The sequence below is a fragment of the Dreissena polymorpha genome, chromosome 7 (genome assembly GCF_020536995.1).
Source record: "Dreissena polymorpha isolate Duluth1 chromosome 7, UMN_Dpol_1.0, whole genome shotgun sequence".
In the NCBI taxonomy this organism is placed as follows: Eukaryota; Metazoa; Mollusca; class Bivalvia; order Myida; family Dreissenidae; genus Dreissena; species Dreissena polymorpha.
In genome coordinates, this window is record NC_068361.1 from 30,851,092 (window position 1) to 30,863,252 (window position 12,161).

The 12,161-nt window shown below is 38.1% G+C and overlaps 3 protein-coding genes across 5 annotated transcripts in view; 2 read left to right on the top strand and 1 right to left on the bottom strand.

Moving 5' to 3' along the window:
* LOC127837545 (endoplasmic reticulum transmembrane helix translocase-like) overlaps positions 1 to 12,161 on the bottom strand; it is a 154,968-nt gene that overhangs the window by 64,013 nt on the left and 78,794 nt on the right. The gene's annotated exons all lie outside the window — the stretch shown is intronic.
* LOC127837546 (uncharacterized) overlaps positions 1 to 12,161 on the top strand; it is a 64,762-nt gene that overhangs the window by 45,816 nt on the left and 6,785 nt on the right. The window contains exons 1-2 of one of the 3 annotated variants that reach the window (XM_052364734.1): positions 8,173 to 8,253; positions 8,810 to 8,903. The exons of the other annotated variants lie outside the window; for them this stretch is intronic. Of the exons in view, the coding sequence (XP_052220694.1) occupies positions 8,820 to 8,903 (84 nt within the window). The 5' untranslated portion in view covers positions 8,173 to 8,253; positions 8,810 to 8,819. Of the gene's footprint in view, positions 1 to 8,172; positions 8,254 to 8,809; positions 8,904 to 12,161 lie in introns of those variants that run through there. 3 annotated transcript variants of the gene reach the window in all.
* The window catches only part of LOC127837548 (uncharacterized), a 59,544-nt gene that overhangs the window by 27,724 nt on the left and 19,659 nt on the right, over positions 1 to 12,161 (top strand). The gene's annotated exons all lie outside the window — the stretch shown is intronic.

The window sequence follows — 12,161 nt, forward strand, 5'->3', positions numbered from 1 at the left end:
GTGTAAGTACAGGATTCAATATATTTACAATGAACTCTAACCTTGCTGAATATAAATAAAATTATAACTGGTTTTTAGACAAATTAATTACAATGGGCTATATTGGTTAAAATGAGAAGTGACATGTATACACCAACAGTACTATATACCAGATTCGGTGACCAACTTTACAATAATGATATGCATTATTATACTTGTAATTTGTTAAATGTGGAAGTATACAGATTTTGATCGGTTGATATTAGAGGTTAGATACATCTTGCTACTGTCAGTCAATAAGTAGGATTCCAAATTGCAATTTGTATTCATTAGATGATGAATGCCCTATAGTACTAAGACGTCTGTAGTGGCATATATGTTAACTACAATTTTATAATTTTTATTTGGTTCCATTTAAATAAACATTCTTTGCATGTGCCGTTGTATACAGCAATTTAATCCATAAGCTGTACTTTGTACACCCAGCTTTGTATATTTGTTCGTCTTATTTCAGAAGAATGGGTTCAAATTGGCGTATATACTGTTTTGCTACAAACCTTTCCTTTCCATTTTCAACTTAGGGAATCTTTAGTGAACCTGTTGACATTTGATTACATATATTTGTTTAAGTATCAGACTTGGGTTAGTCTCTGGGAAAAGCGAGCTTAATACGTGTACATAAAATATAGTTACAGATAAGCATGTGAAGTCTGCACAGGCTTATCAAGGACAACACTTTTATGCATAGGCTGTATTTATGTTTCGAAGAGATTTCCTTTAAACAAAGTTTTGCATCAAATCTGAAAGTGTCGCCCTAAATAGCCTTCTGGGACGTCACCTGCTAATCTTGGATGACACGTTACTCACATGCGTGAAGCCTGGTGTTCCCAGAGACTGGCTCATATGTGAGAACATAGATTCAGGTCAATGCTTACAGTCTCAGTTTTTTATACAAGGTTGTTTTTTTTGGCCAAACTTGTTATATTGTTGAACACTAGTTATATAATACAAAATGAAACATGTGCAATTTTATTACAAGCTCAAATTTCAATGTTTTGTCGTTATCACAATTATTCGAAAATAAGTCATGTATTAGGATAATAAAATGTATAACCTCTGACTGTGTTCCTGACTTTTGCTTTATGTGATGAAACTGATTACTCATCTCATGGCTAATTGAAGTGGGTATGCTGTGGAATATCCATCTACATGTATGCAAGGAACATTTATTCAGTGACTGTATAATAAGACAGTAAACTTAGAATCAACTTTTTTTTAAGTCACTTAAAATATAAATCATTAAATGATTACACGAAAACAAACTATTGCCTATGGAATTGAATTAATAGTGTCAATACATAACATTCACATTATTAAATATGCAACAAACAGAGGACATATATATAGTGATTTTGAATAATTATTGACATTTAATTTAAAAAAGCAATCATCAATGTGTATGCCTTTCTGAAACGAGATAGGATGGATTGAAGTTCACACTGACATTACCATGGTATTTAGGTATTTTATTTATCATACAAAAAACCTAACATTGAATTGTTAAAGTCAGTTCCAAAAAGGGGGTTTAAACCAATATTTTTGCCAATAAATTAATTATCATAGATCAAACGGCGTCGGGAGAATAAAATAATCATGATTTTAGTTATATTTTACTGTTCACGTGTGTCAATACTGTGTTTTATAAGAGAAAATGATATTTTATACATCCAATTTATCGAACGACCCGTAAGTAGACAACATATTTGTGGACGGTTTTCCTTCAATAACTATTTTATCCTGACGTCTACGATCTTGAAACAAAAACCCGAGGGAAGCACACACACCGTAGAGCCGAAAGAGTTTATTCATATAAAATAAATATAAATACAAAGTGGATAACCGGGTGAAAATATTTGCTAATCCTTCACGAAAATAACAAAAACGACGCCATCTTGGAAGTAAATTCCAACTAACCTCACTTAAAGCAGGTAAGCTCGTGTATACGCATGCCCCCTGTTAAGTAAACGTATTAAGCGCCATGCAACACACGGAAGAAACTTGGACACAACGCAAAACTACCGAACATAGTTACATTATTAACATGTACGTACATATAATGTACAATTTCTCTTCAGAATCCCATTAGATCGTTTCGATAATTAATTATATGGGCGTCTTTATGGGAAAACTGGGCTTATAGCATGTGCTCATAACGTCCTCCCAAATGAGCCTGTGCAGCGCGCACGAGATTACAGGGACGAGGCTTTCCGCTTAAATTGTATTTTACGTTTGAAGGAATGCTCTTTAAAGAGAAAAATAAAGTTAAGGTGGTAAGTGTTGTCCCTGATCAGCCTCGCGGACTTCTATATACTATTGTCAATCACTTGTCCCTTGCGATGCATTAATCTTTAAATTGGATTCATTCATTCGTTCGCACGTTTATTCGCTCATTCACCACATGTATCAAACCAATAATGCATGACAGACCATGTCTCTTTAGATAACATTCCACGGGCTGTGAAGTACACATTCATCTAACGCAGGCGCATGGGTCGTGTTTTTCCGCTGTGTACAATCAACACAATTCCAAATATAAATAAATAAATAATTTTTAAATAAAACGTAAAACATCTCGATACAAGTAATAACGAATTGTTCGGTAATTCAATATGATTGTCTGTAGAAAAATATATGCAGAGTATAGTATATTTATATATGCCTATTTTCGATTATTCTACTTTGTGCAACGGGTTTAATGTTGCTGTTGTTTTTTATTATAAATATTTAACTTATAACTCAACAGTCAAATAGTTTTTGCATTTGATGATTGATAATTTATGATACTATTGAAATGTACATTACATAGACAGGATATTTTTTACAAACTAGTTTTGGTGGCAACATGCATTACTTAACGCTTGCATTTACGGAATCCTAGATGGAACCGGAAAACCCCAAACGGGATGTGCTGACGTGGCAATAAAATTGTATAAAAGCAGGAATGCCGAGCGGCCATTATTTTTTTAATTAGCTTTTAAGTTTTGACGACCTGTGCATGCGCACACACGAATCACGCGCTTAGTGAATAATTACATGAGTCATGCCGTTTGATGTCATCGACATGAAGTGGTTTGCGTTGTTGTATTAAGTGATTGACATCTATAGGATTGGGCCATTCATTGTTTCACGTATGAACATGTATATAATTTTCCGTATTTAACCGAAACTCATCTTCCATGAAATCTATTTTGATGGCGTTTCGTTCACTAGAGCTATAAGTGTAATTCTAAAATAATCGTACTTGTTTAAAGTAGAAGTATTATGTTTTTGTAATTTGCATGTGCTCATTCTCCAAGATTCCACTTGTCTATCAATTGTTTACTTGCAAACCACTTAAAGGGGCCTTTTCACGTTTTGGTAAATTGACAAAATAAAAAAAAATGTTTCGGATTCGCAAATTTTCGTTGCAGTTATGATATTTGTGAGGAAACAGTAATACTAAACATTACCTGGCTCTAAAATATCCATTATATGCATCTTTTGACGATTTAAAAACCTGAAACTTATAAAGCGTTTCAACGAGAAACGATTGAATAATTTGGAGTTCTGTTGTTGTCGTTATAGTTTGAGATACTATTTTGAGATACATCGAGGATTGCTTATATAAAGTATAGAATACATCCCTCATTGTCTGAGCACAAACGGCCGAGTGGTCTAAGCGATAGACTTATACTCCAGACAAAGTCGGAGAAAACAGATACTCTTTGATTAGGAGTCCATACGCAATTGTTCCCGCAGCATCAATTTTATACATTTGCGCACAGATTGACAGTAGCAAAGATACAATTAAAGTGCCAGAATATCTACACACATCAATACTCGAATGTATGAACATGTCAAAGGATGCTCGTTAAAACCTAACTGTGTGACTGTCATTTTCGTTGTAAATGCAGTTTGATAATATAACATAATATATCGAGACGTTGTCAAACGTCATGTGTTGAATTTACGCCGAGTTATTAATTGTTTACGTCGTTTTGACGTCGTTTTGATGTTACAAAGTGTAGTCAGACTTTTTGACGTTACGTCTGGAGCTATTTAGATCCAACGTTAACATTTATCAATATCAGCATTTAACGACAAACTTCAATACATGCCAAAGTCTGTGAAAAGGCCACTTTAAGTGAATGACGTCTATATGATTGGACCGCTTTGAGTGATTGACGTCTATATGATTGGACCGCTTTAAGTGATTGACGTCTATATGATTGGACCGAATATTCTTGTACTTATACAAATATTTTAAATTATTTTCCGTATTTAACCGAAACTCGTATTCAACGAAATCTATTTTGATGGTGTCTCGTTTTCTCGAGCTATAAGTGTTCTCTGAAAAAATCGTCATTGTTTTAAGTAGATGTACATGTATTATGTTTCTTAATTTGCATGTGCTCAGTCCCCACGATCCCACTTGTTGTCTATCAATTATTTACGTGCAAACCACTTAATAATGTCTTCTAACAACTCAAAGCCAACTTCGAATATTTTCTTAAAATATGATTCAGCACTAAACTTTCTAATGCGGATTTTTCAACTCATTTCATAGGATGATCATGGAATTCAACATCTGGTTCAGCTGTGCCGCCCAAAAGACAACAAAATGTATTGGTATACATGTAGATACGCGTATATGGATCCTGGCGTTTCCACAAAAGCTTAAAATCATTCCCGGAAAAACCAACTTTCCATTTTACAAAAAATGCAAACATAAGCACATACTGGTTAGCCAAGTGCGGAAAATATTAATTTTTGCAGTTTTATTTAAATAATTTTATGAATCGAATTTGACATGGTAGATTGAGGTCCGTGACATTCATTTTCTTATAGAAACAGACGGGGCTACTTATCAATTACTGAATACTAGTTCTTCTTACAGTCTTTTGTTGCTCAATGAAGAATAACATAAGAACACAAGTTTTGATATTCTGAGCACGTTTCAGTTGGTAAAGCACGCGACTTCTTGCTTGTTCAAATGGTTTCAATATAGTTACTTAAGAAAAACTGCACCACTCATACCAAATCCCACGTGTCGGAGAAATAATTCGGACTAATATACATATAAAGGTTGGTGAAGATCGAATACAAATAAGGAACACTTCACCCCTCATGGCGGCCATTTTTTCAGTTGACATGTAGCATATCCCACTTGTATGAGAAATAATTACAACAAATATACAGATAAAGGTTGAAGACCATCGGACAATAAATGTTGCATCTAAAGTGTTCACAAGCTTTGTTAAAATTTGACCTAGTGACCTAGTTTTTACCCTACGCTACCTCGTTTTAAATTCGACCGAGATATACATGTATATACCGGTAGCACAAATGTTTTCACCAAGTTTCATTAAGATTGTGTAATGGGTATGACCTCTATTGTTTTCGCAAACCTTTTCCATCATTTGACCTATTTTTTCACATATGATCCAGTATCAAACTAGGTCGGTATATCAATTTGACAAATAGTTTGGCAAAGTTTTTTAAAGAATTTCGCGATAAATATTGAATGTGTTCATAAGCTTTTTATTTTATTCAACCCAGTAAAAGTGTTATAAACACAACGCCAACCAGTTTTAAATTCAACCGATATAGACATATATTATGGAGACAGACGTTGTGACCAAGTTTCATGAAGATGGAAGACGGCAATAGTCTTAGGTGTTCTTTATTTGCATTTGCAATTAAGTTACTGCTCCCATTATTCACCGTTTTGTGAGGCGGACGATCAGTGACATATTCAATGTATGTATGTATTGCAAAAACAATAGAGCTATTTAATATTTTCTTGGAAGTGCAAACCGGTTACAATTACCTGGCTATACTATTACACATTTTCCTTTGTTTAACAATATCAAATCCAGACAGCATTCATGAAAAAGTTAAATTATTATTGATTACCACAAATACTTTTTACTCTTATTACCAATCTTTATATTTGTTCAAATATTATTTTCTTAATTATTGTGAAATTAAAATAATATCTTAATTCATTATATGCAACAACTTGTTTTCGATCTTAAATAATAATTTTGAATAATTGTTATCTTAAAAATGTAAAATATAGCTTTAAAAGTCTTTCCATGGGCTACTTGTATGTTTGACTGATCAAACGCGTAACGTTATTTCGCTGACAGAAGTTTGAAACGTCAAGTGACGTCAATAAATGTTAAAAACATTCCTTTGTAATCATGACGTTTTCATGAATAATTTCTTCCTATTTTCAAATGTAATTGCATGTTATAAAAATGACATGAAACTCGTTGTGATTTTATTCGATCCTTTATTAAACTCGTCTATGAAATTTGTGAATAAGCTCATCACAGACTCATTGACTATCAAAATCCCTGATCTCGTTTAATAAAATATGGTATGAAATGACAACTTCTCTCAGATCATATATAGATATACTAGTTACTAGTAACGGGTGGGCACATGCCTGAAATAACACATGCGTTTACGGAATCCTAAATGGAACCGGAAAACCCCAAACGAAATGCTGAATGTCGAGATGATATAATTGTATGCGGTTTAAATTCTTTCGCAATGTAGGCAAGATCGTCGAACGATCTCGCCTAAACCAGGCCCCGTGAGACCAAACCCCCATAACTTTTGACCCAGGGGTCAGATCAAAATTCCGAATAGTGCAGGGTCGCACATATGCTCATAGCTACCATGTGTGTAAGTTTCAAGGTTCTAGTGCTTAGAGTGTAGGAGGAGATGGTGGCCAGGACGGACAGACGGACGAACGACGGAGATAACCACAATATCATCACGCTTTTCAAAAAGCCTGGGGATAATTAACAAGATTTGGGTAGGTTTGGGTTGTCTGGGTAAAGATAACGAGGGGGGGGGGGGGGCGTGCACCATGACCCCCACCCCCTTCCTCGGTAACCTGAACCTTGAATTGCCCAGTGAAATAGTAACGAATCATGAATTACAATAAAAGTATATATTCCCGGGTTAGATTCCAGTTTGAAGTCCCCCACGGGAATATAGATGCATTACTTTATTGGGATTTAGAAACAAACTACACTACTTTGTATAATTTATTTGCTAAAGATCCATCAGGTTCACAGATCCACGATAACAACACATTTAAGAAGTGAAATAGAGTGGCAGGATTGATTATAAGCCTTTATAAAGTAAATTTCTAACTTTTGACTAATTAAGAGAACATACATGTAGTTGCACACAATGTAAATACGTGACCACTTCACGATGTAAACACGTGGCCACTATACCATGTGAACACATGACCACTACAGAATGTAAACACGTGACCTGTACATAATGTCAACACGTGACCACTACGCGATGAATGTAAACACGTGACCACTACACAATGTAAACACATGACCACTACATAATGTAAACACGTGAACCATACAAAATGTCAACACGTGACCAAACACGTGACCACTACACAATGTAAACACGTGACCATTACAGAGTGTAAACACGTGACCTCTACATAATTTTAACACGTGACCACTACACAATGAATACAATCATATGACAACTACACAATGTAAACACGTTACAACTACACAATGTAAACACGTGTTCACTATACAACATAAACATAACCAGTCGAGAATTCGTGTTTCTATCCGGAAGTCTTTTATTCAACCATTAACCACTTATATACGTATTTTGATGCAAACGATTAAATAATTTGGATATTTCTGTTGTTGTCGTTGTATTTTTATTTGTGATACTACGAGGATTGCTTATAATATAAAGTGAGAGGACGGTTGGCCAAGTGGTCTAAGCGATAGACTTTTACTCTAGGGGTCATTGGTTCGAGCTCAAGTGAGAGTTACTTTTTTTTTGTTTCTTTTTAACTTTATTCCTGTTTTTTTTTACTGGAGCTTTTAAATTCCAATGTTTACATTTATCAATATAAAGCATTTTTGTCAAACTTGAATACTTTCCAAAATCTGTGACAACGCCCCTTTAAAGCTACACTTTGCATTTTCATCGCTAAGTGATTTATTTGTTCATCTTGTCTTTTTTATTATATCGTTTACATCACATCTATTTAAAGAACCACTAATTCATTATGGATACTCGGAAATTCTTTTCGAGTGTTAATGACATCAAAAGTAGTTGGATTTTTCCATTCAACCTATCCCTCAAATTTGGTTTCCTTTTGACATTTACTTGAGGTTATTGTGAACTGTTCTCATATTGATGAAATCGTCGTAGCAGGAGACAGTAAGTTAAACTCGAAAATTTACTTGTTAACGCATTTATAATATATCATTTTGATTGAATGGGTATTGAAATCGAAGTGCAAAACATTTGACTATTTTTAACAGATACATTCATTGAAACTGTATATACAGTTTGCTTCTGATTTGTAAATGGTTTTATTTATTCGAGACGGATATGTTAGTTTTGTTATGTGTAAGTCTCTAGTGCTTTATCGAACGGATGGCTTCAAACCTCAGGTTCATAGATACGTCCAGGACTTTGTTGTGTAGACTCGATTGATGAAACGCACATGAAACGCAGCTCTTTTTCAGTATTTCATTGGCACACATGCTCAATATAAACCTGGAAGAAAGTTGTATCTAATGCTTCTTTATTAATAATACAATGTGTATTCTATAGTGTTTATGATATGCCATTCGACCTAGTAATTGTTTGCGCGATTTTAACGTTTTAAGACGTTTTATGCGAGGTTATCAAAATTTAAACGCTTATAAAAACACATACATGCAGTCTAAGCAAACTTAGATATTATTACTTAAACTTATGTTACTTCCAGCATTCTACAAATGGCAGAAGGAGGCATCGGGTGTACAGATTCAGAGACTGGCAGAGTTCACAAACACAGCAGTCTGTACAGTCGTCACTCTCAGGTAAATCAGAGACTGGAAGTGTTCCCAGACACAGCAGTCTGTACAGTCGTCACTCTCAGGTAAATCAGAGACTGGAAGTGTTCCCAGACACAGCAGTCTGTACAGTCGTCACTCTCAGGTAAATCAGAGACTGGAAGTGTTCCCAGACACAGCAGTCTGTACAGTCGTCACTCTCAGGTAAATCAGAGACTGGAAGTGTTCCCAGACACAGCAGTCTGTACAGTCGTCACTCTCAGGTAAATCAGAGGCTGAAAGTGTTCCCAGGCCCATCAGTCTGTACAGTCGTCACTCTCAGGTAAATCAGAGGCTGAAAGTGTTCCCAGGCCCATCAGTCTGTACAGTCGTCACTCTCAGGTAAATCAGAGGCTGGAAGTGTTACCAGACCCATCAGTCTGTACAGTCGTCACTCTCAGGTAAATCAGAGACTGGAAGTGTTCCCAGACACATCAGTCCGTACAGTGGTCACTCTCAGGTAAATCAGAGACTGAAAGTGTTCCCAGACACATCAGTCCGTACAGTCGTCACTCTCAGGTAAATCAGAGACTGGAAGTGTTCCCAGACACATCAGTCCGTACAGTCGTCACTCTCAGGTAAATCAGAGACTGGAAGCGTCCCTAGACACAGCAATCTGTACAGTCGTCACTCTCAGGTAAATCAGAGACTGGAAGCGTTCCCAGACCCATCAGTCTGTACAGTCGTCACTCTCAGGTTAAATCAGAGACTGGAAGCGTCCCCAGACCAATCATTCTGTACAGTCGTCACTCTCAGGTAAATCAGAGACTGGAAGCGTTCCCAGACACATCAGTCTGTACAGTCGTCACTCTCAGGTAAATCAGAGACTGGAAGCGTTCCCAGACACATCAGTCTGTACAGTCGTCACTCTCAGGTAAATGAGAGACTGGAAGTTTTCCCAAACACATCAGTCCGAACAGTCGTCACTCTCAGGTAAATCAGAGGCTGAAAGTGTTCCCATACACAGCAGTCTGTACAGTCATCACTCTCAGGTAAATCAGAGACTGGAAGTGTTCCCATACACATCAGTCCGTACAGTCGTCACTCTCAGGTAAATCAGAGACTGGAAGCGTTCCTAGACCCATCAGTCCGTACAGTCGACACTCTCAGGTAAATCAGAGGCTAAAAGTGTTCCCATACACATCAGTCCGTACAGTCGTCACTCTCAGGTAAATCAGAGAATGGAAGTCTTTCCAGACACATCAGTCCATACAGTCGTCACTCTCAGGTAAATCAGAGGCTGAAAGTGTTCCCAGACACATCAGTCTGTACAGTCGTCAATCTCGGGTAAATCAGAGACTGGAAGCGTTCCCAGACCCATCAATCTGTACAGTCGTCACTCTCAGGTAAATCAGAGACTGGAAGCGTTCCTAGACCCATCAGTCCGTACAGTCGTCACTCTCAGTTAAATCAGAGACTGGAACGTTCCCAGACACAGCAATCTGTACAGTCGTCACTCTCAGGTAAATCAGAAGCTGAAAGCGTTCCCAGACACATCAGTCCATACAGTCGTCACTCTCAGGTCAATCAGAGACTGGAAGCGTTCCTAGACCCATCAGTCCGTACAGTCGTCACTCTCAGGTAAATCAGAGACTGGAAGCGTTCCCAGACACTGCAATCTGTACAGTCATCACTCTCAGGTAAATCAGAGGCTGGAAGCGTTCCCAGACACATCAGTCCATACAGTCGTCACTCTCAGGTAAATCAGAGACTGGAAGTGTTCCCAGACACATCAGTCCGTACAGTCGTCACTCTCAGGTAAACCAGAGACTGGAAGCGTTCCTAGACCCATCAGTCCGTACAGTCGACACTCTCAGGTAAATCAGAGGCTGAAAGTGTTCCCATACACATCAGTCCGTACAGTCGTCACTCTCAGGTAAATCAGAGACTGAAAGTGTTCCCAGACACATCAGTCCGTACAGTCGTCACTCTCAGGTAAATCAGAGACTGGAAGTGTTCCCATACACAGCAGTCTGTACAGTCGTCACTCTCAGGTAAATCAGAGACTGGAAGTGTTCCCAGACACATCAGTCCGTACAGTCGTCACTCTCAGGTAAATCAGAGACTGGAAGCGTTCCCATACACAGCAGTCTGTACAGTCGTCACTCTAAGGTAAATCAGAGGCTGAAAGCGTTCCCAGACACATCAGTCCGTACAGTCGTCACTCTCAGGTAAATCAGAGACTGGAAGCGTTCCTAGACCGATCAGTCCGTACAGTCGTCACTCTCAGGTAAATCAGAGACTGGAAGCGTTCCTAGACCCATCAGTCCGTACAGTCGACACTCTCAGGTAAATCAGAGGCTGAAAGTGTTCCCATACACATCAGTCCGTACAGTCGTCACTCTCAGGTAAATCAGAGAATGGAATTCTTTCCAGACATATCAGTCGGTACAGTCGTGACTCTCAGGTAAATCAGAGGCTGAAAGTGTTCCCATACACAGCAGTCCATACAGTCGTCACTCTCAGGTAAATCAGAGACTGAAAGCGTTTCTAGACCCATCAGTCCGTACAGTCGTCACTCTCAGGTAAATCAGAGACTGGAAGCGTTCCTAGACCCATCAGTCCGTACAGTCGTCACTCTCAGGTAAATCAGATGCTGAAAGTGTTCCCATACACATCAGTCCGTACAGTCGTCACTCTCAGGTAAATCTGAGAATGGAAGTCTTTCCAGACACATCAGTCCATACAGTCGTCACTCTCAGGTAAATCGGAGGCTGAAAGCGTTCCCAGACACCATCAGTCCGTACAGGCGTCACTCTCAGGTAAATCAGAGACTGGAAGTGTTCCTAGACACATCAGTCTGTAAAGTCGTCACTCTCAGGTAAATCAGAGACTGGAAGCGTTCCCAGACACATTAGTCTGTACAGTCGTCACTCTCAGGTAAATCAGAGACTGGAAGCGTTCCCATACACATTAGTCTGTACAGTCGTCACTCTCAGGTAAATCAGAGACTGGAAGCGTTCCCAAACCCATTAGTCCGTACAGTCGTCACTCTCAGGTAAATCAGAGACTGGAAGCGTTCCCAGACACATTAGTCTGTACAGTCGTCATTGTCAGGTAAATCAGAGACTGGAAGTGTTCCCAGACACATCAGTCTGTACAGTCGTCACTCTCAGGTAAATCAGAGACTGGAAGCGTTCCCAGACACAGCAATCTGTATAGTCGTCACTCTCAGTTAAATCAGAGACTGGAAGCGTTCCCAGACAAAGCAATCTGTACAGTCGTCCCTCTCAGGTAAATCAGAGA